Source organism: Somniosus microcephalus, unplaced genomic scaffold, assembly GCF_052327205.1.
Source record: "Somniosus microcephalus isolate GS21.2 unplaced genomic scaffold, FLI_Smic_1.0 unresolved_chr1, whole genome shotgun sequence".
Taxonomy (NCBI): Eukaryota; Metazoa; Chordata; class Chondrichthyes; order Squaliformes; family Somniosidae; genus Somniosus; species Somniosus microcephalus.
Window position 1 is genome coordinate 134,764,497 of NW_028225179.1, and position 24,868 is coordinate 134,789,364.

Genomic DNA, 24,868 nt, shown 5'->3' on the forward strand with positions numbered 1-24,868 from the left:
ACTACCTGCTGTGCAGGATATCTACCCCGAGAGGTGCCGGGGGAAGGCCCTGAGAATCATTAAAGACGCGAGTCACCCCAGCCACAACCTCTTTGCCCTGCTCCCGTCCGGTAAGAGATACCAAAGCATATGGTCTCGTATCAGCAGGTTTCGAAACAGCTTCTACCCCCAGGCCATAAAACTCATGAACGATTAATTTATTATTATTTATTACTGTTGTTTTATTTATTATTACTGTCTTTCTATTAGTATTTCTATTAGTATTTTTATCATTGTTATGCCATATTTATTCCAATGTTGGGAGGCCTCATAAAAATCAACATTTCATTGTGCAGTACACACGTCTGCTGCATATATGACAAATAAAATTGAATTGAGCACATAAACCTAGGCTGATATGCCAGGCCAGTACGGAGGGAGTGCTGCACTGTTGGAGGTACCGTCTTTCAGATGAGACGTTAAACTGAGGCCCCGTCTGCTTTCTCAAGTGGACGCAAAAGATCCCATGGCACTATTTTGAAGAAGAGCAAGGGGAGTTCTCTCCGGTGTCCTGGGCCAAAATCCCTCTATCAACATCACTAAAAACAGATTATCTGGTCATTGTCACATTGCTGTTTGTGGGAGCTTGCTGTGTGCAAATTGGCTGCCGCGTTTTCCTACGTTACTAAGATGACTACACTTTAAAAAGTACTTCATTGGCTGTAAAGCGCTTTGCGACGTCCGGTGGTCGTGAAAGGCGCTGTATAAATGCAAATCTTTATTATTCTATTTATTAGTTCAATGCTATAAAATGATGCAAGGAACACGAAAAGTTGATGTGAATGAATTGATTCTTGTTACAAAAACAAAAATCCAAAGTTGAAACCAAGCAACAGGAAGCCCCCGCCCAATAAAACCCTCCAACCTTTGCTGAGAAGACTACAACTCCCAGAATGCCAACCCAGCAGAGGCGTGTGCGCATGCGCATGCGCAAGAGCAAGCCCCACCCACCACTCCCCGCTGCGTCACAATGCACTGCCAGGCCGCACCAATCGACGGGCGGCTTTCTCTCCTCCGAGCCGGCGGCCGGGCTTGTGGCCAATAGGAAGGTTCCTCTGAGGCCACTTCTGGAAGCGTCGGCGGGTGAGCGCCGGCGCATGCGCAGGACGGCGGGCGCCCGGTATCCAAGGGCACGGGAGTGAGGTGGGCGCGCACAGCGAGAGAGAGCGTGAGGGGCGAGCAGGAGAGGAAGGGAAAGAGCTTGGTTAAAACGGGTATTACTGCGAGCAGGGTGATGACGGCGGAGGAGTAGGTGGAGGTGATTCGCAGGCCTAAGGCCGAGCGGTGGGGTGCTGCTGCTGCTCCTGTCGGGTGACTGCTCTGTCATTGCGGCCGCAGGGGAGGGAAGAGGGCGTTCTGGTACCTGGAGAAGTGAGGCTGGGCTCCGGCAGTGCAGTGAGGGCGCTGTGACTGTGGGGGGCGCTACCGAGGGGGGACGCTGCAGGTGTGGAGGCTGGTCTACTGAGGGGGCGGGGCTCCAGTTTGGACTGTTGCATATGGGGGCGGGGCTACAGTGAGGGGCGTGGCTCTGGTGAGGACTGCTGCAACGGGGCGGGGCTACAGTGAGGACTGCTGCAACTGGGGGGCGGGGCTCCAGTTTGGACTTGCATCTGGGGGCGGGGCTACAGTGGGGGGCGGAGCTCCAGTGAGGACTGTTGCATCTGGGGGCGGGGCTCCAGTGAGGACTGTTGCATCTGGGGGCGGGGCTTCAGTGAGGACTTGCATCTGGGGGCGGGGCTCCAGTGAGGATTGCTGCAACTGGGGCTGGAGCTACAGTGGGGGGCGTGGCTCCGGTGAGGACTGCTGCAAGTGGAGGTGGGGCTGCAGTGGGGGGCGGAGCTCTGGTGAGGGCTGCTACAACTTGGGACGGGGCTACTGTTGGGGCAGCTGGTGCATTGACAGGGTTTTTCTTGAGTTAAGGCTTGGTGTTGGTAGAGCAAAAGGTGAAGAGGTTTCCAGAGCGTTTTTCCCCCCCAGAGGGTGTCTTTAATGCTTTATTGAGAGGTTGGCTGCCTGTCTGAAGGAGGTGGAGTAGTGGTTTTTTTTTGCGGGAGGGAGTTACAGTAACTGCATTTTGTGCGGCGGGCCACGTACGTGCATGGCAGGCGCGGTGAGCTGCAGGCAGAGTGCAGTCAGGGGCCTGGTAGCGTTTCGACTCGGGCAGCGGAGTCTCTGCTGCGGGACTCTGCCCAGGATCAGAGGGAATGATCGCGGCGCCCATTACTACTACCCGACCGGGAGGCGGTGTTCCTCGCCTCGCTGCTGTAGACAGGTAAGTGAGCACAATCGCCAAGGTGGTAACTTCATGTCACGTTTCATGTGATAAATGTGCCGTTGTGGTTCAGTGGGTAGCCATTCTTGCCTCTTGAAAGTCAGAACGTCGTGGATTCAAGTCCCACTACAGAGACTTGAGCACAAATTCTAAGCTGACACTCCCAGTGCAGTACTGAGGGCTTGCTGCACTGTCTTAGGTGCCGTCTTTCGGATGAGACGTTAAACCGCGACACCGTCTGTTCTCTCAGGTGGACGTAAAAGATCCCATGGCACTATTTTGAAGAAGAGCAGGGGAGTTTTCCCCGTTGTCATAAGAACATAAGAAATAGGAGCAGGAGTAGGCCATTCAATAAGACCCCTTATTCTGAGACTGTGACATCTGGTTCTAGACTCCCCAGCCAGGGGAATCATCGTTCCTGCATCTACCCTGTCAAGCCCTGTAATAATTTTGTACGTTTCAATGAGATCACCTCTCATTCTTCTAAACTCTAGGGAATATCGGCCTAGTCTACTCAATCTCTCCTCATAGGACAATCCCCCCATCCCAGGAACCAGTCTGGTGATCCTTTGTTGCCCTCCCTCTATGACAAGTATATCCTTCCTTGGGTAGCCATGGTGTGGAGATGCCGGAGTTGGACTGGGGTGGACAAATGTAAGAAGTCACACAACACCAGGTTATAGTCCAACAGCTTTATTTGAAATCACTTCAAATAAAGCTGTTGGACTATAACCTGGTGTTGTGACTTCTTACATTCTTCCTTGGGTAAGGAGACCAAAACTGTACACAATACTCCAAGTGTGGTCTCACCAGGGCCCTATATAATTGCAGTAAGATGTCTTTACTCTGATACTCAAATCCTCTTGTAATAAAGGCCAACATACCGTTTGCTTTCCTAATTGCTCGCTGTACCTGCATGTTAACTTTCAGTGATTCGTGTACAAGGGCACCCAGGTCCCTCTGAACACCAACATTTCCCAATCTCTCTCCATTTAAATAATACTCTGCTTTTCTATTTTTCCTACAAAGTGGATAATTTCACATTTCTCCACATTATATTTCATTTGCCATGTCCTGGCCAATATGCACCCTCACTTTATAAAAAAAAAAACCCCACAGATTATCTCGTCATTTATTTCATTGCTGTTTGTGGGAGCTTGCTGTGTGCAAATTGGTTGCCGCGCTTCCCACATTACAACAGTGGCTACGCTTCACAAAGTACTTCATTGGCTGTGAAGCGCTTTGCGACGTCCTGAGGTCAGGAAAGTCGATGTATAAATGTGTGTCTTTTCTTCCATTGTGCATATACTGGGACCTTTCAGAGCACTGATCTGGGAATGCTGAATACCCTGTGTCCTTTTTGCGGATACCTTTCATTTAGAATATATCTCAAAGAGCTGTGCCAAGGACTTCTTTGAATTGAGAAACCTGGGTGAAAGGCCAAGGCCACTAATACAGCGCACCACCAAGGTTGAAAAGGGTAGGGGAAAAAATATACGGTGTAGAGGCTAGGTAAAGGCAAGCTGTTCATAACAGGAAGATTATTCTAATAGGTCTAAGCGTTAAAAAAACAAGCCTGAAGGCTTTGTGTCTTAATGCGAGGAGCATTCGTAATAAGGTGGATGAATTGGCTGCGCAAATAGAGGTAAACAAATATGATTTGGTTGGGATTACGGAAACATGGCTCCAGGGTGGCCAAGGCTGGGAACTCAACATCCAGGGGTATTCAATATTCAGGAAAGATAGGCAAAAAGGAAAGGGAGGTGGGGTAGCATTACTGGTTAAAGAAGTGATTAACACAATTGTAAGGAAGGACATTAGCTCTGATGATGTGGAATCTGTATGGGTAGAACTGAGAAATACCAAGGGGCAGAAAATGTTAGTGGGAGCGGTATATAGACCTCCAAACAGTAAGGCGGAGGTTGGGGATGGCATTAAAAGGGAAATTAAAGAAGCGTGCAATAAGAGTACAGCAGTCATCATGGGTGACTTTAATCTACATATAGATTGGGCTAACCAAATTAGTAACAATACTGTGGAGGAGGAATTCCTGGAGTGTTTACGGGATGGTTTCCTGGACCAATATGTCGAGGAACCAACCAGAGATCAGGCCATCTTCGACTGGGTATTATGTAACGAGAAAGGATTAATTAGCAATCTTGTTGTACGAGGCCCTTGGGTCGGAGCGATCATAATATGATCGAATTCTCCATTAAGATGGAGAATGAAGTAGTTGACTCAGACTAGGGTCCTAAATTTAAATAAAGGAAACTATGATGGTCTGAGGCGCGAGTTGGGTAGGATTGATTGGGGAATGTCACTCAAAGAGTTGACGGTGGATAGGCAATGGCAAACATTCAAAGACCGCATGGATGAACTATAGAATTTGTTCATCACAGTTTGGCATAAAAATAAAACAAAAAAGGTGACTCAGCCGTGGCTAACAAGGGAAATTAGGGATAGCATAAGATCCAAGGAGAGGACATATAAATTGGCCAGAAAAAGCAATAATCCTGAGGATTGGGAGCAGTTTAGGATTCAACAAAGGAGGACAAAGGGATTAATTAAGAAGGGGAAAATAGAATATGAGAGTAAGCTTGCAGGGAACATAAAAACTGACTGTAAAAGCTTTTATAGATATGTGAAGAGAAAAAGATTGGTGAAGTCAAGCGTAGGTCCCTTGCAGTCAGAATCAGGGGAATTTATAATGGGGAACAAAGAAATGGAAGACCAACTAAATACATATTTTGGTTCTGTCTTCACAAAGGAGGACACAAATAACCTCCCAGAGATGCCGGGGAACCTAGGGTCTGATGAAAGGGTGGAACTGAAAGAAATCAGTATTTGTAGGGAAATGGTGTTAGGAAAATTGATGGGATTGAAGGCCGATAAATCCCCAGGGCCTGATAATCTACATCCCAGGGTACTTAAGGAAGTGGCCCTAGAAATAGTAGATGCATTGCTGGTCATCTTCCAGAACTCGATAGACTCTGGAACAGTACCCATGGATTGGAGGGTAGCTAATGTTACCCCACTATTCAAAAAAGGTGGTAGAGAAAAAGCGGGGAATTATAGACCGGTAAGCCTGACATCGGTAGTGGGGAAAATGCTAGAGTCCATTATAAAAGATGTAATAGCAGAGCACTTGGAAAGCAGTGATAGGATCGGACAAAGTCAACATGGATTTATGAAAGGTAAATCGTGCTTGACTAACCTACTGGAATTTTTTGAGGATGTAACTGGTAGAATAGATAAGGGAGAACCGGTGGATGTGGTGTATTTGGACTTTCAGAAGGATTTTGATAAGGTCGCGCATAAGAGATTAGCATGCAAAATTAAGGCACATGGGATTGGGGGCAAGGTATTGACTTGGATAGAGAACTGGTTGGCGGATAGAAAGCCAAGAGTTGGAATAAACGGGTCGTTTTCCGAGTGGCGGGCAGTGACTAGTGGGGTACCGCAAGGATCGGTCCCAGGACCCCAGCTGTTCACAATATATATTAATGATCTGGACGAGGGAATTGGATGTAATATCTCCAAATTTGCAGACGACACAAAGCTGGGTGGGAGGGTATGCTGTGAGGAGGATGTCGTGAAACTCCAGTACGATTTGGACAGGTTGGGTGATTGGGCAGAAACATGGCAAATGCACTATAATGTGGATAAATGTGAGGTTATCCACTTTGGTGGCAAAAACAGGAAGGCAGATTATTATTTGAATGGCAATAGATTGGGAGAAGGGGAAGTGCAGAGAGACCTGGGTGTTCTTGTGCACCAGTCGCTGAAGGTAAGCATGCAGGTGCAGCAGGCGGTTAAGAAGGCAAATGGTATGTTGGTCTTTGTAGCAAGAGGGTTTGAGTACAGGAACAAGGGTGTCTTGCTGCAGTTGTACAGGGCCTTGGTGAGACCACATCTTGAGAGTTGTGTGCAGTTTTGGTCGCCTTATCTGAGGAAGGACGTTCTTGCCATGGAGGGAGTGCAGCGAAGATTCACCAGGCTGATACCTGGGATGGCAGGAATGACGTATGAGGAGAGATTGTGTCGATTGGGCTTATACTCAATGAAGTTTAGAAGATTGAGAGGGGATCTCATCGAAACCTATAAAATTCTGTCAGGCCTGGACAAACTAGATGCAGGAAGGATGTTTCCGATGGCCGGTGAGTCCAGAACCAGGGGTCATAGTCTAAGGATAAGGGGTAGGCCATTTAGGACAGAGATGAGGAGGAATTTCTTCACCCAGAGAGTGGTGAACCTGTGGAATTCTCTACCACAGAAGGCAGTAGAGGCCAGTTCATTAAATATATTCAAGAAGGAGTTGGATATATTTCTTAAGGCTAAAGGGATCAAGGGATATGGGGAGAAAGCAGGGACAGGGTACTGAATTTGGATGATCAGCCATGATCTCATTGAATGGCGGAGCAGGCTCGAGGGGCCGAATGGCCTACTCCTGCTCCTATCTTCTGTGTTTCTATGTTTGCAGGAGAGAGGGAAGGCCGAGAGGGGGAAGGCGTTCCACAGCTTTGAGACTGGCAAGGAATGGGTTACAATCCGAGATGTTTCAGTGAGTCCTTGTTTTAAGGACAACTTGTATTTCTGCTCATGTAGGAAGATGTTGCGAAGTGTGCTGCCCACGCTGAGAGGAAAGCTCAGAGGGGCAGTAATTGTTGCAGACTGGTACGAGGTTGAAATTTCTTCAGATAGCAAGAACATAAGAAATAGGAGCAGGAATAGGCCACTTGGCCCCTCGAGCCTGCTCCGCCATTCAATAAGATCATGGCTGATCTTGGGCTCAAAGCCACTTCCCTGCCTGCTCCCTATAACCCTTCACTCCCTTATTTTGCAAAAATGTGTCTATCTCCACCTTAAATGTATTTAATGACCCAGCCTCCACGGCTGTCTGTGGCAGAGAATTCCACAGATTTATGACCCTCGGAGAAGAAATTCCTCCTCATCTCAGTTCTAAAAGGGCGACCCTTTATTCTGAAACTATGCCCGAGTTCTAGATTTCCCCATGAGGGGAAACATCCTCTCTGCATCTACCCTGGCGAGCCCCCTCAGTATCTTATATGTTTCGATAAGATCACCTCTCATTCTTCTAAATTCCAATGAGTATAGGCCCAGCCTGCTCAACCTTTCCTCATAAGTCAAACCCCTCATCTCTGGAATTAACCTCGTGAATCGTCTCTGAACTGCCTCCAATGCAAGTATATCCTTCCTTAAATAAGGAGACAAAAACTGTACGCAGTACTCAAGGTGTGGTCCCACCAATACCCTGTACAGTTGTAGCAGGACTTCCCTGCTTTTATACTCCAACCCCCTTGAAATAATGGCCAACATTCCCTTTGCCTTTTCGATTACTTGCAGTACCTGCATGCTAACTTTTGTGTTTCATGCACAAGCTCTTGATTTTGGTTGTGTGACTGGGCAATGGCTCAAACCAAAGATGAGGGAGACATAATTCAAGGCTGCAGTGTTCTGGGCTTCCCTGGGTGCCCCACCAATACCTATCTGGCTCTCGGAAGTGGACTTGGCAGAAACTTGATAAGCAGGCCTCATGTCACCAGTGCAGTTGTGGTGTGGAGAGACTCTATCCTCTCCCAAAGTATGTTGCCACGTACTGCAAACTTTAATAATTGGAGCAAGACACTGGGGAGCTGGAAGGAACCAGTAGGTTTGGGGAAGCCTTTGCGCTTTACATAGAATTATATAGAAATTACAGCACAGAAACAGCCATTCGGCCCAACTGGTCTATGCTGGTTATGCTGAACCTTTATAAAGCGCTGGTTAGGTCACAACTGGAGTATTGCGTCCAGTTCTGGTCCCCACACTTTAGGAAGGATGTGAAAGCCCTTGAGAGGGTGCAGAGGAGATTTACCAGAATGGTTCCAGGGATGGGGGATCTTAGCTACAAGGACAGGTTGGAGAAGCTGGATTTGTTTTCATTAGAGCAAAGGAGGTTGAGGGGTGATTTGATAGAGGTGTACAAGATTATGACGGGTTTGGATAGGCTAGACGGGGAAAGGCTGTTCCCACTAGTTGATGGTACAAGGACTAGGGGACAGAGATTTAAGGTTTTGGGCAAGAGATACAGGGAGGACGTGAGGAAAAACTTTTACGCAGCGAGTGGTGAGGATCTGGAACTCGCTGCCGACGGAAGTGGTGGAAGCGGAGACACAGTGTTTACAAGAGGAGACTCGATAGGCACTTGAGGGAAATAAACTTGCAGGGCTACAGGGATAGAGCGGTGGAATGGGACTGACTGGATTGCTCTACAGAGAGCCGGCACGGACTCGATGGGCCGAATGGCCTCCTTCTGTGCCATTATGACTCCACCCGAGCCTCCTCTTTCCCCCCCCCGCTCCCTCCCCATCTCACTCCGGCACATCCTTCTATTCCTTTCTCCCTCATGCTTATCGAGCTTCCCCTTAAAACAGAGTGTGTCTATTGTTAGAAGGAAACTACAAGCTGGCTGGTTATTCCTTTACTTTTTAAAAAAGAAACACCCCACAATTTAAGGCCCACCAATGCTCCCACATTAGACAGGAGATTCCTGCCTCAAAATCACAGTCTTGCACGTACACGAGCTCTCCAGCAAGAGGAAAGAAAGATGTGCATTTCTATCACGCCTTTCACGACCTCTGGACGTCCCAAAGTGCTTTCCTTTTGTAATGTAATGTGGGAAACGCGGCAGCCAATTTGTGCACAGCAAGGTCCCGCAGACAGCCATGTGATAATGACCAGATAATCTGTTTTTAGTGACATTGATTGAGAGATAAATGTTGGCCCAGGACACCGAGGAGAACTCCCCTGTCCTCCTCCGAAGTAGTGCCGTGGGATCTTTTACGTCCACCTGAGGGCCTCCATTTAACATCTCAAAATGAAGGACGGCACCAGAATGATACCCGGACTTCAAGGGTTAAGTTACGAGGAGAGACTGAACAAATTAGGGTTGTATTCCCTAGAATTTAGAAGGTTAAGGGGTGATCTGATTGAAGTTTTCAGGATATTAATGGGAACAGATAGGGTAGATAGAGAGAAACTAGTTCCGCTGGTTGGGGAGTCTAGGACTAGGGGGCATGGTCTAAAAATTAGAGCCCGACCTTTCAGGAGTGAAATTAGGGAACACTTCTACACACAAAGGGTGGTAGAAGTTTGGAACTCTCTTCCACAAACGACATTTGATGCTGGGTCAATTGTTAATTTTAAATCGGAGATTGATAGATTTTTGTTAACCAAAGGTATTGCAGGATATGGGGCAAAGGTGGTTACATGGAGCTCATAGAATCACAGAAATTTACAGCACAGAAGGAGGCCATTTGGCTCATCTTGTCCCTTCCGGCCGACAAAGAGCTCTCCACCCGAATCCCACTTTCCAGCACTTGGTCCGGAGCCTTGTAGGTTACAGCACTTCCAAGTACATATCCAAGTACTTTTTATATGTGATGAGGGTTTCTGCCTCGACCACCCTTTCAGGCAGTGAGTTCCAGACCCCCCACAACCCTGTGGGTGGAAAAAAAAAATCTCCTCAAATCCCCTCTAATCCTTCTACCAATTATTTTAAATCTGTGCCCCCTGGTTATTGACCCTTCTGCCAAGGGAAACCGGTCCTTCCTATCCACTCTATGTAGGCCCCTCAATTTTATACACCTCAATCAAGTCTCCCCTCAGCCTTCTCTGTTCCAAAGAAAACAACCCCAGCCTATCCAATCTTTCCTCATAGCTAAAATTCCCCAGCCCAGGCAACATCCTCGTAAATCTCCTCTGCACCTTCTCTAGTGCAATCACATCCTTCCTGTAATGTGGTGACCAGAACGACAGGGAAGTGGACGTGAGTCTAAGTTCGGATCAGCCATGATCCTATTGAATGGCGGAGCAGGCCCGGGGGGCCGTATGGCCTACTTCTGCTCCTACTTATTATGTTCTTATGTACACGCAGTATTCTAGCTGTGGCCTAACTCGTGTTTTATACAGTTCAAGCATAACCTCCCTGCTCTTGTATTCTGTGCCTCAGCTAATAAAGGCAAGTATCCCGTGTGCCTTCTTAACCACCTTCTCTACCTGTCCTGCAATCTTCAGTTAGATCGCAGATCAGCCATGAATGGCGAAACAGGCTCGAGGGGCTGAATGGCCTCCTCCTGTTCCTACGTTCCTCTGACAGTGCAGCACTCCCTCCGTACCACATTGGAGTGCTAGCCTAGATAATGTGTTCAAGTCTCTGGAGTGGGACTTGAACTCACAACCTTCTCACTCGAGAGGCGAGGGTGCTCCCAACTGACACTGAGATAGAAAGGGCACCTTTGTTTCTGGCACGAGGACGTGCCTCGGGTATAACCACGCACGGCTGAAATTTTCGCACCAAGGATTTGTTTAATGTCCACGCCTCCTAACATAACACATTGCACTAAGGAAGCAAACAGCAACTTGAATGAGGACCTTAGCTGTTTTTTTTTTTAACCCCCCCCCCCCCTCCCACCCATTGAGACTGAAGCCAGCTGTAGCATTCCTACGGCAGCCCTGGTTGAGATCAGCTCGTCGAGCACAAAGATCAAATGGGGAACCTTGCTGACCTTTATGTCAAACTGAACACACAGTTTAAACTGAGCTCACCCGATTTCTGGAAACACACAGCAGATCAGGCAGCATCTGTGGAGAGATAAACAGAGTTAACGTTTCAGGTCGGTGACCTTTCGTCAGAACCCTGTGTGTTTATTTTCAAGCTTTTATTACAAAGTGCATTGTGTGGACATTCCTCTTCACGGAATGCAGAAAGCGATACCAAGTAGTAAAAGCAAGGCCACTTGGAGAAGATAATGAGCGGTTAATGCCCTTGGAACTTGCCTCAGCATGATTCAGCACTTTAAGAGGAAGCAACATTGCAATACACAATGGGCCGTTCATTAAAACGAAAGCGACAAAACAACAACTTGTATTTAAATAGCGCCTTTAACGTAGTAAAACGTCCCAAGGCGCTGCACAGGAGCATTTTAAGACTCTAAATTTGACACCGATCTACATTAAGGATAAATTAGGGCAGGTGACCAAAAGCTTGGTCAAAGAGGTAGGTTTTAAGGAGCGTCTTAAAGGAGGAAAGAGAGGCGGAGAGGTTTAGGCAGGGAATTCCAGAGCTTAGGGCCTAGGCAACAGAAGGCACGGCCACCAAAGGTTGAGCGATTATAATCAGGGATGCTCAAGAGGGCAGAATTAGAGGAGCGCAGATATCGTGGGGGGGGTTGTGGGGCTGGAGGAGATTAGAGATAGGGAGGGGCGAGGCCACGGAGGGATTTGAAAACGAGGATGAAAATTTTGAATTCGAGGCTTTGCTTAACCGGGAGCCAATGTAGTTCAGCGAGCACAGGGGTGATGGGTGAACGGGACTTGGTGCGAGTTAGGACACGGGCAGCCGAGTTTTGGATGACCTCAAGTTTACGTAGGGTGGAATGTGGGAGGCCAGCCAGGAGTGTGTTGGGATAGTCAAGCCTAGAGGTACCAAAGGCATGGATGAGGGTTTCAGCAGCGGATGAGCTGAGGCAAGGGCAGAGACGGGCGATGTGATTGAGGTGGAAGTCGGCGGTCTTAGTTATACTGCGGATATGTGGTCGGAATCTGATTTCCGGGTCAAATACGACACCAAGGTTGCGAACAGTGTGGTTCAGCCTCTGACAGATGTTAGGGAGAGGGACGGAGTCAGTGGCTAGGGAACGGAGTTTGTGGCGGGGACTGAAAACAATGGCTTCGGTCTTCCCAATTTTTAATTGGAGAAAACCTTTGCTCATCCAGAGCTGTATGTCGGACAAGCCGTCTGACAATTTAGAGACCGTGGAGGGGTCGAACGAAGGGCTGGTGAGGTAGAGCTGGGTGTCAGTGTACACGTGGAAACTGACTGTGTTTTCCGATGATGTCACCAAGGGGCAGCATTTAGATGAGAAATAGGAGGGGGCCAAGGATAGATCCTTGGGGGACACCAGAGGGAATGATGTGGGAGCGGGAAGAGAAGCCGTTGCAGGTGATTCTCTGGTTACAATTAGATAGATAAGAATGGAGAGCAAAATACTATGGATGTTGGAAATCTGAAATCAAAACAGATATTCAGCAGGTCGGGAGCATCTCTGAAGAGAGAAACAGAGTTAATGGCCCAGAACTTGGTGTCGGGGGCTTGCCGCGCGTGCAAGCCTCCTGATGTGCGCTCGCCCTGCGCGCCGACATCTGAAACCTGGCCCGCAGTGGATTTCCTGTCAGTGGCCCGGTTCTGATGTCGGCGCGCTGTGCTAACCTGACCCAGCGGAGTAGTTAGTGCGATGTGCCGGCTGGGATCAGGTGAGCACTGTTCAGCCAATCAGGGGAGGGGAAACTTCATTCATAAGTTTGAGAGTAAGAACTGTCAAACTCATGAAGTACTGCACCCCAAAACACTACTTAAACTTTAAATAAAATTTTAAAAAACATCCCAATCATTAAATTAAGTATAAATAAGTTAAAAAAAAAAAAAAATTATACAATTTTTTTTTTAAAATTAAAAAAGGGTCTAAAACTAAACTTAGCTTATTGTAGATTCTTTAAAATAATAAACCTGTGGGGGAAAAAAAATTCTAAATTGCACTAAAGCACCACTTACCTGTAAAAATAAATACTTACGTGTGCTTTTTACAAGCGTAAAGACCGGAGGCCTTTACACATGCGCAAATCCCCCAAAACAGAGGAAATCCAAGACGCACGCGCTGCCCCCTACAGCGCACGCGCTAGCCTCTTCACCTCTTGGGTGAGAGGAGAGGAAATGCCGGTTTTCAGCGCATGCGCTGTGCATGCTGAAAACCGGCATTTTCTCCGGCCAGACACGTGAGCACCCCTTCCGTACTCACGTGTTTGGGGAGGAATTTCTGCCCCATTGTTTCAGGTTGATGACATTTTGTCTGAACTAGAAGAAGTTAGAGATGAAAGAAAGAGTTGCATTTATATAACTCCTTTCATGACCACTGGATGTTTCAAAGCGCTTTACAGCCAATGAAGTACTTTTGAAGTGCAGCCACTGTTGTAATGTGGGAAACGCGGCAGCCAATTTGCGCACAGCAAGCTCCCACAAACAGCAATGTGATAATGACCAGATAATCTGTTTTTGTTATGTTGGTTGAGGGATAAATATTGTCCAGGACACCGGGGGAGAACTCCCCTGCTCTTCGAAATAGTGCCTTGGGATCTTTTACGTCCACCTGAGAGCAGACGGTTTAATGTCTCATCCGAAAGAAGACACCTCCGACAGCGCAGCACTCCCTCGGCAGAGCAATGGAGTGTCAGCCTAGCTTTATGTGCTCAAATCCCTGGAGTCGGGGACTTGAACCCACAACCTTCTGACTCGGAGGCGAGTGTGCTACCAATTGGGCCACAGCTGACACTTTTGTAACAGTTTTTAAGCAAGTGCAGGGCAGGGAAGGGGGCGGTGGGGGAGGAAAGAACAAAGGGGAAGGTCTGTGGTAGGGTGGAAGGCAGGAGTGATTAAATGATAAAAGGGGGTGGTAATGGGGCAAGTAAACAAACAAAAGTTGGGTCTAGAGGAGCTGTAAATGGCAACAGCAAAACCATTACCCAGCACCTGCTGCCTGAAAAAAATGGGAGCGGTGGGTATGATCCAAAATGGTTGAACTCAATGTTGAGGCCAGAAGTCTGTAAAGTGCTGAATCGAAAGATGAGATGCTGTCCGTTGAGCTTCATTGGAACAGTGTATGAGGCTGAGGTCAGAGTGGGACAGAGAATTAAAGTGACAACTGACCGGAAGCTCCGGGTCGTGCTTGCGGACTGAACAGAGGTGTTCAGCAGAACGATCACCTAATTGTGTTTGGTCTGCCCAATGTAGAGGAGACCGCATCGTGAGTAGCGAATATGATATATTAAATTGGAAGAAGTACTATTCGCAATATTCACTATTAGCGACTTAGATGATGGCATAGAAAGTCATATATCCAAATTTGCCCATGACTCAAAGATAGGCGGCATTGTAGATGAAAGCATAAAATTACAAAGGGATGTTGATCGATTAAGTGAATGGGCAAAACTGTGGCAAATGCATTTCAATGTAGGCAAATGTGAGGTCATCCACTTTGGATCTAAAAAGGATAGAACAGGGTACTTTCTAAATGGTGAAAAGCTAAAAACAGTGGGTGTCCAAAGAGACTTGGTAGCGGGGTTCAGGTACACAGAGCATTAAAATGTCATGAACAGGTACAGAAAATAATCAAAAAGGCTAATGGAATGCTGGCCTTTATATCTGGAGGACCAGAGTACAAGAGGGCAGAAGTGATGCTGCAGCTGTACAAAACCCTAGTTAGACCACAGCTGGAGTACTGTGAGCAGTTCTGGGCACCACACCTTAGGAAGGATACATTGGCCTTTGGAGGGAGTGCCGTGTAGGTTTACCAGAATGATACCCGGACTTCAAGGGTTAAGTTACGGGGAGAGATTACACAAATTAGGGTTGTATTCCCTAGAATTTAGAAGGTTAAGGGGTGATCTGATCGAAGTTTTCAGGATATTAATGGGAACAGATAGTTTCTCTCCATCTACCCTATTTCCGCTGGTTGGGGAGTCCAGGACTAGGGGGCAGAGTCTAAAAATTAGAGCCCGACCTTTCAAGCGTGAAATTAGGAAACACTTCTACACACAAAGGGTGGTAGAAGTTTGGAACTCTCTTCTGCAAACGGCAGTTGATGCTGGGTCAATTGTTAATTTTAAATCGGAGATTGATAGATTTTGTTAACCAAAGGTATTGAGGGATATGGGGCAAAGTGGGTATATGGAGTTAGATTGCAGATCAGCCATGATCTCATTGACTGGTGGAACAGGCTCGAGGGGCTGAATGGCCTCCCCCTGTTCCTGTCTTCCTACAAATCGCTGCTTCACCTGGAATGAGTGTTTGGGGCCCTGGACGGTGGGAAGGGAGGAGGTGAAAGGGTGGGTGTTGCGTCTCCTGCGCTTGCACGGGAAGGTGCTGTGGGATGGGGAGGGAGTGTTGGGGGTGATTGAAGAGTGGACCAGGGTGTCGCAGAGGATGCAGTCCCTTTGGAATGTTCAAAGGGGAGGATGTGTTTGGTGGAGGTGGCGGAAAGGCGGAGGATGATCTCGGCAAGGTGAGGACAAAGGGAGCCCTATCATGGCTCTGGGAGGAAGGGGTGAGGGCAGAAGCGCGGGGAACGTGACTGACACAGCCGAGGGCCCCCTCGACTACAGTGGAAGGGAATCCTCGGTTGAGGGGGAAAAAGGAAGCACTGGTGTGAAAGGTGGCACCGTCAGAACGGATGCAACGGAGAAACTGGGAGAATGGAATAGAGTGGATAGAATGGAGTCGGCAGTTCATGGTCAGCCATGATCTCATTGAATGGCGGAACAGGCTCGAGGGGCTGAATGGCCTCCTCCAGTTCCTGTGTTCGGTGTAACCCCGTACTGGGTATCTGTGACTTCTGTGGCCCCGTTACACCAGATCAGTGTGTCAGCTGTCCGAGCTCCAGGTGTGTAAGTGCACCTGTCCTTAACCCCCGTAAGGAGCAGTACTGCCAGTGACTGGAGAGAAGTCTCTGTCACCGATGTTAAACTCTTGATTCTTGGTGGCTGTGCCTTGGCAGCAGGAAAGGGGAGGAGACCAAAGGTGGAAGAGAAAGGTTCGGACACCGTCCTGAACCTGCTACTTAATAGAATAAGCACTTCCAGGTCACCTGTCGAGACTTGCTGCTCCCACTGCCTCCTGGATTTAATTTGCATTGAATTTACACCATTCAGCCCAACTGGTCCATGTTGGTGTTTATGCACCACACCAGCCTCCTCCCACCCTACTTCATCTGACCCTGTCAACGTATCCTTCTATTCCTTTCTCCCACGTATACTTATCTGGCTTCCCTTTAAATGCATCTAAGCTATTCGCCTCAATTACTCCCTGTGGTAGCGAGCTCCATGTTCTCGCCCCTCTCGGCCTGTCTGAGCTGATAGCCAATGATCTTCTGTCTCTTCTGACTCTGAGGAGGTAAGGGAACATAGCAACAGGAGGAGGCCATTTAGCCATTCGAGCATGTTCCGCATTCAATGAGATCATGGCTGATGTGACCAAACTCCGTATACCTGCCTTTGCCCCGTATCGCTTAATATGTTTGGTTAACACAAATCTATCGATCTCTGATTTAAAGTAACAATTGACCCAGCATCAATTGCCGTTTGCGGAAGAGAATTGCAAACTTCTGCCGCCCTTTGTGTGTAGAAGTGTTTCCTAACTTCACTCCTGAACGTATTTCCTAACTTCACTCTACTTTTTAGGCTATGTCCCCTAGTCCTAGACTACCCAACCAGCGGCAGTAGTTTCTCTCTATCTACCCCATCAGTTCTCCTTAACTTCATGAAAACTTCGATCGAATCACCCCTTAACCTTCTAAATTCCAGGGGATACACTATCCCTGGAATACGGCCATCCTAGCCGCCACATAGCAAATGAAAGGGAGCTATTAACGTAGAAGTTTGGCATCTATAGATTTTTTTTTTCTCTCTCTCTTCCTGTGGGGAGGTGCCAGGCCTCCACTAATGAACAGCCAACAATGGGATGATTGAAATCAGCAGTTCACCACGCGGAGGGATTGCTGCTCGTGATGCAGCTTATTGCAGCATTCCTGAGAGTTGGTCCTTGCTCAATACATTGGTTGGGATTGTGCTCCTTGTTTTTTGGGGGGAGGAGCGAGTGAGACTGGTTTGTGGTAAAGCTAGTTTCCCGAGAATCCCAGAGCCCAAATGTCGTCTGGTCAGTTTGACTCCAAGACCATCCCGACTGCTGTAAACCCAAACCCAGTGCAAACCATAAAACACTCCTCATTCAGTTTCTCTATTGGATAGAGCATATTGGGCGGATTGGTGTATTACATAGAATTTTACAGCACAGAAACAGGCCATTCAGCCTAACTGGTCCATGCCAGTGTTTATGTGCTACACAAGTCTCCTCCCACCCTCCTTCATCTAACTCCATCAGCGTATCCTTCTATTCCTTTCTCCCTCATGTACTTTTCCAGCTTCCCCTTAAATGCATCTATGCTATTTGCCTCAACTACTCCTTGTGGTAGTGATTTCCACATTCTCGCTACTCTCTGGGTAAAGAACATAAGAAATAGGAGCAGGTGTAGGGCATTTGGCCCCTTGAGCCTGCTCCGCCATTCAGTAAGATCATGGCTGACCACCTGCCTCATCTCCACTTTCCTGCCCCATCCCTTGATTCCCTTAGTATCCAAAAATCTGTCGATCTCTGTCTTGAATATACTCAACGACTGAGCATCCACAGCCCTCGGGTCGAGAATTCCAAAGATTCACCACCCTCTGAGTGAAGAAATTTCTCCTCATCTCAGTCCTAAATGGCCGACCCCTTATTCTGAGACTGAGTTCCAGACTCAGACTTTCGGGAGGCGTTTGACAAAGTACCACATAGCAGGCTGGTTAACAAAATTGAGCCTCATGGAATAGGTGGGTCAGTGGCAGCTTGGATAAGGAATTGGCTTAAGGACAGAAAACAGCGAGTTGTGGTAAATGGCTGTTTTTCCAGACTGGAGGATGGTAGACAGTGGTATTCCCCAAGGGTCAGTGCTGGGGCCACTGCTTTTTTTGATATATATAAATGACCTAAATTTGCCGATGACACCAAACTTGGGGGTGTGGCAAACAGTGAGGATGATACCAATCGACTGCAACAGGGCATAGAAAGGCTAGCAGAATGGGCAGACAAGTGGCAGATGGAATTTAATAGAGAAGTGTGAGGTGATGCATTTTGGCAGAAGGAACAGAGAAAGGCAATATACACTTAATGGCACAGTTTTAAAGAGTGTGCAGGGACAGAGGGACCTGGGAGTTAATGTGCATCAGTTCCTGAAGGTGGCAGGACATGTTGAGAGAGTGGTTAGCAAAGCATATGGATCTTGGGCTTCATAAGTAGAGGTATTGAGTACAAAAGTAGAGATGTAATGCTGAACCTTTATAAAGCGCTGGTTAGGCCACAACTGGAGTATTGCATCCAGTTCTGGTCACCGCACTTTAGGAAGGATGTGAGGGCCCTTGAGAGGGTGCAGAGGAGATTTACCAGAATGGTTCTGGGGATGGGGGATCTTAGCTACAAGGACAGGTTGGGGAAGCTGGATTTGTTTTCATTAGAGCAAAGGAGGTTGAGGGGTGATTTGATAGCGGTGTACAAGATTATGATGGGTTTGGCTAGGCTAGATGGGGAAAGGCTGTTACCACTAGTTGATGGTACAAGGACTAGGGGACACAGATTTAAGGTTTTGGGCAAGAGATACAGGGGGGATGTGAGGAAATTTTTTTTTACGCAGCGAGTGGTGATGACCTGTAATTCGCTGCCGGAGGAAGCAGAGACACTCAATGTTTTCAAGGGGGGACTGGATAGGCACTTGAGGGAAATAAACTTGCAGAGCTACGGGGATAGAGTGGGGGAAATGGGCCTGACTGGATTGCTCTACAGAGAGCTGGCATGGACTGGATGGGCCGAATGGCGGCCTCCTGTGCTGTTATGACTCTCCACTCGGGAAACAGCCTCTCCGCATCTACCCTGTCAATCTCTCAAGAATTTTATACGTTTCAATGAGATCACCTCGCATTCTTCTAAACCCCAGAGAATATATATAGGCATATAAAGTTTCTCTTGAATTCCCTTTTGGATTTATTCGTGTATTTATGTGTTGGTGTCGGAAGTTTTTTTATTGAAAGATGCATTTGTGCTTGGGTGACACTAACGAGGCAGTGTTTTATTGGCTAGAAGGCATCAAGAGTCAAACACAATGGCCCACAAATTCGGGTCGGGGGCTTCCCGCGTGTAAGCCCCTGACCTGCACTTAACTAGCGCGGCGGCCGTTGTGCTGTGGGCCCGCGTGGGATTCTGATCCTTGGCCTCCTCCCAACTGCCGGCATGCAGTGCTTGCGTATCCCAGGGGCGCAGTTAGTTCGAAGTGCCCATTCATAAATTTGACAGGAAGAGTTGTCAAACCTATAAACACTATAAGCCCCAAAACCTAACTAAAACTTGAAATACATTTTTTAAAAAACATCACATTTTTAAAATAACTAAATTACATAAAATAACTATTTTAAACAATTTAAATTTTTGAAAAAATTAATTACATTTTCTAACAGGGCTAAAAATGAACTTACCTTTCTTTAAAGTATTTAAAAATAATAAATCTGTGGAAAAAATGTTTTACTTTTAATTAATTCACCACTTGCCTTGTTAAAAGCAGGCCTTGCGACTGCTTTTTAAAAGTGTAACTGCTGGAGACTTACCCTCCCGGAGAAACCTGGGGAAAAAAACAGAAGTTCCAGGTGCACGTGCTGCCTCTCCGGCGCACGCGTTCGACCTCTGAACCCCTTTTAAGGGAATGGAAGTTCCGGTTTCCCGCGCGTGCATGAAACCGGCACTTTCGTTGGGCCTACGCGTGAGTACACAGCGCGTACTCACCCGTGGAGACCCGAATTTCTGGGCCAATGTGTGGGACTGGGGTCATGTGTAGGCCAGACCATGCAGCGGGTGGCTAGATACCTTCCCTGAAGGCTATTAGCGAACCAGTTAGATCTTTACGACAATCCGACAGCTTTCATGGTCTTTTTTTTTCCGGTGCCAGCCAGTAAATTGCCAGATTTGTTGAATTCAGTTTCCCAACTTGCCGTGGATGGGGTTTGAACTCGCGACCTCCAGGTTGCTCGTCCAGCACCACAAGCACTCGGCTGCCGTACCCGTTCTACGGGGCCTTGGGCTCGCAAAGCCAAAATGCCCAATTAGGGTTGGGACTAAAGATGGGCAACTCCATGAAAGCCTCTTATTTCAAATGAGTTAGTGATTAAAATTGCATGCGCTCGTGATAAAATGCTTTAATGACCGCACAGTTTTGGTAATTGGTTGCTGTTGGCCCACTATTAAATCAACGAGATGCTACTCATCTCTTCCGCCCCCACCCTACCCCTGTTAATCTTGGTCAGTTTTCATCTAAATGAAATGCTTACTCTCATCTGCTTCTGATCCAGATACCAGTTTTTAATCTCTGGTTCATATAGGAAATGAAGCACTTTTTAATGCATTGTTAGAAATGTGGAGCTTGCTACCATAAGGATTTACAAGAATGGTTCCAGGGATGAGGGGCTTCAGTTACGTGGATAGACTGGAGAAGCTGGGGTGGTTCTCCTTCGAGCAGAGAAGATCGAGAGGAGATTTGATAGAGGTGTTCAAAATCATGAAGGGTCTGGACAGTGTAGATAGAAAGAAACTGTTCCCATTGGTAGAAGGGTCGAGAACCAGAGGACACGGATTTAAGGTGATTGGAAAAAGAACCAAAGGTGACGTGAGGAAAAACTTTTTTACGCAGCGAGTGGTTAGGATTTGGAATGCACTGCCTGAAAGAGAGGTGGAGGCAGACTCGCTCGTGGCTTTCAAAAGGGAATTGGATAAGTACCTGAAGGAACATTTTTTGCAGGGCTACGAGGAAAGGGCGGGGGTGTGGGACTAGCTGAAATGCTCTTGCAGAGAGCCAGTACGGGCTTGACGGGCCGAATGGCCTCCTGTGCTGTCACCATTCAGTGATTCTCGGAGTAGTTGAGAGGAATAGCATCTTTCTGAATCGTCTTTGCACCATCTCCAGTGTCTCGATATCCTTTTTGTAATATGGAGCCCAGAACACACTGCACGGCACTCCCTGGTGCGGGCGTAGGGAGCTGCTAGGAGTGGGCGCACGGCGCACCCAGGCTCACGGCATTCCTTAGGCGCGGGCAAGCGGGTTCGGGAAAGCTTCTCCAAAACTCTGTTTTGTTGTGACTAAGCAACTCGTTTTTTCTCTTTTTCTTCCTCAGAGGTTCGAGCTGTGCTACGGCAGGTTCTCCCGGCAGATCAGCAGCGCCCCATGGGCTACGGAGTCTCCCGCTCACACGCGGCGCCAGCCCAAGAGACAGCTAGGCGTAGAGACGCACACGGCGGCCGCCCGCGGTCCGAGCCTCGGGCCGGGCCGCTTCCCAGATCTCGAGCGGGCCCAGCTCCCCCCGTATGGTTCCTTGCACGCCGCCTACACCCGGGGGACGCTCCAGAGTGACGGGCGCCTGCTGTCCCTCGTCTGTATCCCGGACCAGAAGATCAGCACGCGGCTGATGGCGAGCGGCCGGGGGAAGGAGCAGACGGCCCTGCTGGAGGTGCCCTGCTCCGGATTGGCGCGTCTGGAGCAATTGGTGGCCTCCAGGATCGAAAGCGGGCCCAGCGAGCTGGAGGGGCGGGTTGCTGCCGAGCAAGCAAGCCCACTTCTGTCCCAGCTCGAACACATCTTGGATTCGATCACCACCGTCGACGGGCGCAGCGCGGACGACATCGTGGTGGAGCACCGCGCCGCCTTCGACTTTTGCGGGTGGCCGGTAAGGGAACTGGCAGCCGAGGGCATCCCGGCGACGCTTGTGGGAAGACTTGATGGGACCGACGTGCCATCTGCAGCCGTGCGGGCTTCCCAGGCAAAGGAGTCGCCGGAGAAAGCGGCAAGCCTGTGGGACATGAATGAGGGGCACCTGGACTCCTTCAGGACTCTGTTCGACAGCGAGTACTGTCGGACGCCGTACCATGCGGGTTTCCAGTACCTGCTGGCGCCCGCGTCGCAGCCTGGGGCGCTGGCCGCTTTTAGCGCAACGGGAAACCTGGCGAGCGTGGGCTCGCAGAAGACGCAGCCCAGCATGGAGGAGCATCTCGCTGTCCTTTACGAAAAGCTGAGAATCGAGGTAAAAGGGCCATTTTAATTTTAATTGCTAAGTTTTAACCGAATCATTTAGATAGAATGATACCCAGAAAAGAGCTCAGTTGATGGGTTGAATGGCAAATGCACTGCCTAATATGGTGCTGTGCCGGCGGCAACAACAACTTGCATTTATATAGCACCTTTTAATCCAGTTAAAAACATCCCAAGCCACCTAAGGAGGTATTAGGACAGGTGACCACAAGGGCTAGGTTTTAAGCAGTGTCGCAAACGAGGAGAGAGAGGCGGAGAGGTTTAGGGAGGGAATTCCAGAGCTTAGGGTCCAGGCAGCTGAAGGCACGGCCACCAATGGTGGAGCGATTAAAATCAGGGATGCTCAATTGGAGGAGCGCCGATATCTGAGGGTTGTCGGGCTGGAGGTGGTTACAGAGATAGGGAGAGGATAAGGCCATTAAGGAGGGATTTGACAACCAGGATGAGAATTTTAAAATCAAGCCAATGTAGGTCAGTGAGCACAGGGGGGTGATGAGTGAACAGGACTTGGTGCGAATAAGGACACTGGCAGCAGAGTTTTGGAGCAGGAAAGTCCCATGTTTGTTGCATGGTCTGGATATGATGGTTTCTGAGCTGGGGGAGTGGGAGGGTTGGGGCAGGAGGGGAAATACAGCCAGTGTTCCTCCTCCCAAGTACTACCCAATGACCACCCCCCACCATTAGAAAATGTTTGTGTGGATAATGGATTTAAAACCATGTTGGACTGAGCTGTGATGCCACCCCACAGCTGAATAGTCTGGTGGCATATACTGACTAGGCTCACACACGAAGAACGGCCACTTGCATGAGTTACTGGAGAGTGTCTATAAACCCACACTAAAACGTGAGTCTGTGTTTCCAGGGGCAAAGGAAAAACCTTTTGAAATGAGCCATCATGTTCGAGCAGAGAGGTACAGGAAACTTTGGTTTATCCGGAGGTTAACTGTCCGGAATGCTCGATCCACTGGCAAAAATCAGGAGCCGTTTCGTTAGGTTTTTTTTCTTTTCGTTGCTTTTTTTTCACCAGTCAGGCTCTGCAAGGTCTAGCTAAAGCTGTTGCTTAGCTACAGAGACGCTTGCAAGGTATGGCCGACTGTTTAGAAGCTGTTGCTAAGCAATGCTTTGTTGCTAGATACGGAGCTCAAAAGCTCCGTATGTTTTAACATTAGCACTGGTTTGTCTGGCAGTTTTGATGGGACGGCAACAGCTCGGTCCCGTCGGTGCCGGATAGCACAAAGTTTCCTGTATATGTTTTCCCCTGCCCCCCTCCCCATCTCCCATTACATCGAATTACATCGTATTTACAGCACAGAAGCAGGTCATTTGACCCAACAGGCCTCTGCCGCTGCTTATGCTCCACACGTGCCACCTCCCACTGCTCTTCATCTCACCCTATCAGCATGTCCTTCTATTTCTCCCTCGTGCTTATCCAGCTTCCCCTTAAATTCATCTAGACTATTCGCATCAACCACTCTCTGTGGTAGCGAGTTCCACATTTTCACCACTCTGGGTAAACATAGAAACATAGAAGATAGGAGCAGGAGTAGGCCATTCGCCCCCTCGAGCCTGCTCCGCCAGTCAATGCGATCATGGCTGATCATCCAAATTCAGTACCCTGGCCCTGCTTTCTCCCCATATCCCTTGATCCCTTTAGCCTTAAGAAATATATCCAGCTCTTTCTTGAATATATTTAATGAGTTGGCCTCAACCGCCCTCTGTGGCAAAGAATTCCACAGGTTCACCACTCTCTGGGTGAAGAAATTCCTCCTCATCTCTGTCCTAAATGGCTTACCCCTTATCCTTAGACTGTGACCCCTGGTTCTGGACTCTGGTTTGTCCTGAATTCCTTATTGGATTTATTAGTGACCCCCCCCCCCCCCCAACCAATTAGCTGTACTCTGAACTCCACTGAGTTCTGCATTGAGTCAGAAGTGTGCCAGCTAGGGGGAGAGAGGGAGCGAGAGCTGGCAGTGCATCTCCACTGGGCATCCTCCTGATTGGCAGTCACGAGCTAAGAGTGAGCTGCCCAGCCCAAACTCGGCAGCATCAGGGAGACCAGGTAGAGGATGCTGCCTCTTGGGAGGGCAAGTGAATTTGAGGGTTATTTTAAAGCGAATCTCGTATTTCTGTGACTCTTCGGTGGCCCGTCCCTTGATTTTAAACCTGTGGTGATCACACTGCAGTTAATTTTTCAGTATGGGGCGATCTCACACAGCAGTCAACTGCAGAAAACTGTTTAATTCTGTGCTGATGAAACCGTGAAAACCCAAAGCTGTCCCAGCACCATCGCAGTATGTAATTAGGAACAGAAGGAGGCTTTTCAGCCATTCAGTGAGATCATGGTTGATCTGTATCGTAACTCCATTTGCCTGCCTTGGTTCCATAACCCTTAATGTCCAAAGATGTGCGGGTTAGGTTGATTGGCTATGATAAATTGACCCTTAGTGTTAGGGGGATTAAATACATGGGGTTACGGGGATCGGGTGGGATATGTGTCGGTGCAGGCTCGATGGGCCGAAATGGCCTCTATCTGCACTGTGGGGTTTCTGTGATTCTGTGAATACCTTTGACTAACAAAAATCTTCTCTCTAGTTTGAAATTTTCAATTGACCCCCAGCATCAACAGCTTTTTTGGGGGTGGGGGGGGGGGGAAAGAGTTCCAGATTTCCACTACCCTTTGTGTGTAGAAGTGCTTCCTGACATCACCCCTGAACAGCCTAGCTCTAATTTGAAGGTTCTGCCCCCTTGTGCTGGACACCCCCGCCACCCCCCACCCTATCGACTCCTTTAATCA

At 48.3% G+C, this 24,868-nt stretch overlaps 1 protein-coding gene across 1 annotated transcript in view; it reads left to right on the forward strand.

Moving 5' to 3' along the window:
* Positions 1-1,807: 1,807 nt before the first annotated feature.
* cunh6orf136 (chromosome unknown C6orf136 homolog) overlaps positions 1,808-24,868 on the forward strand; it is a 53,130-nt gene continuing 30,069 nt past the window's right edge. The window contains exons 1-2 of the mRNA XM_085974914.1: positions 1,808-2,311; positions 21,164-22,066. Of these exons, the coding sequence (XP_085831040.1) occupies positions 2,138-2,311; positions 21,164-22,066 (1,077 nt within the window). The 5' untranslated portion in view covers positions 1,808-2,137. The remainder of the gene's footprint in view (positions 2,312-21,163; positions 22,067-24,868) is intronic.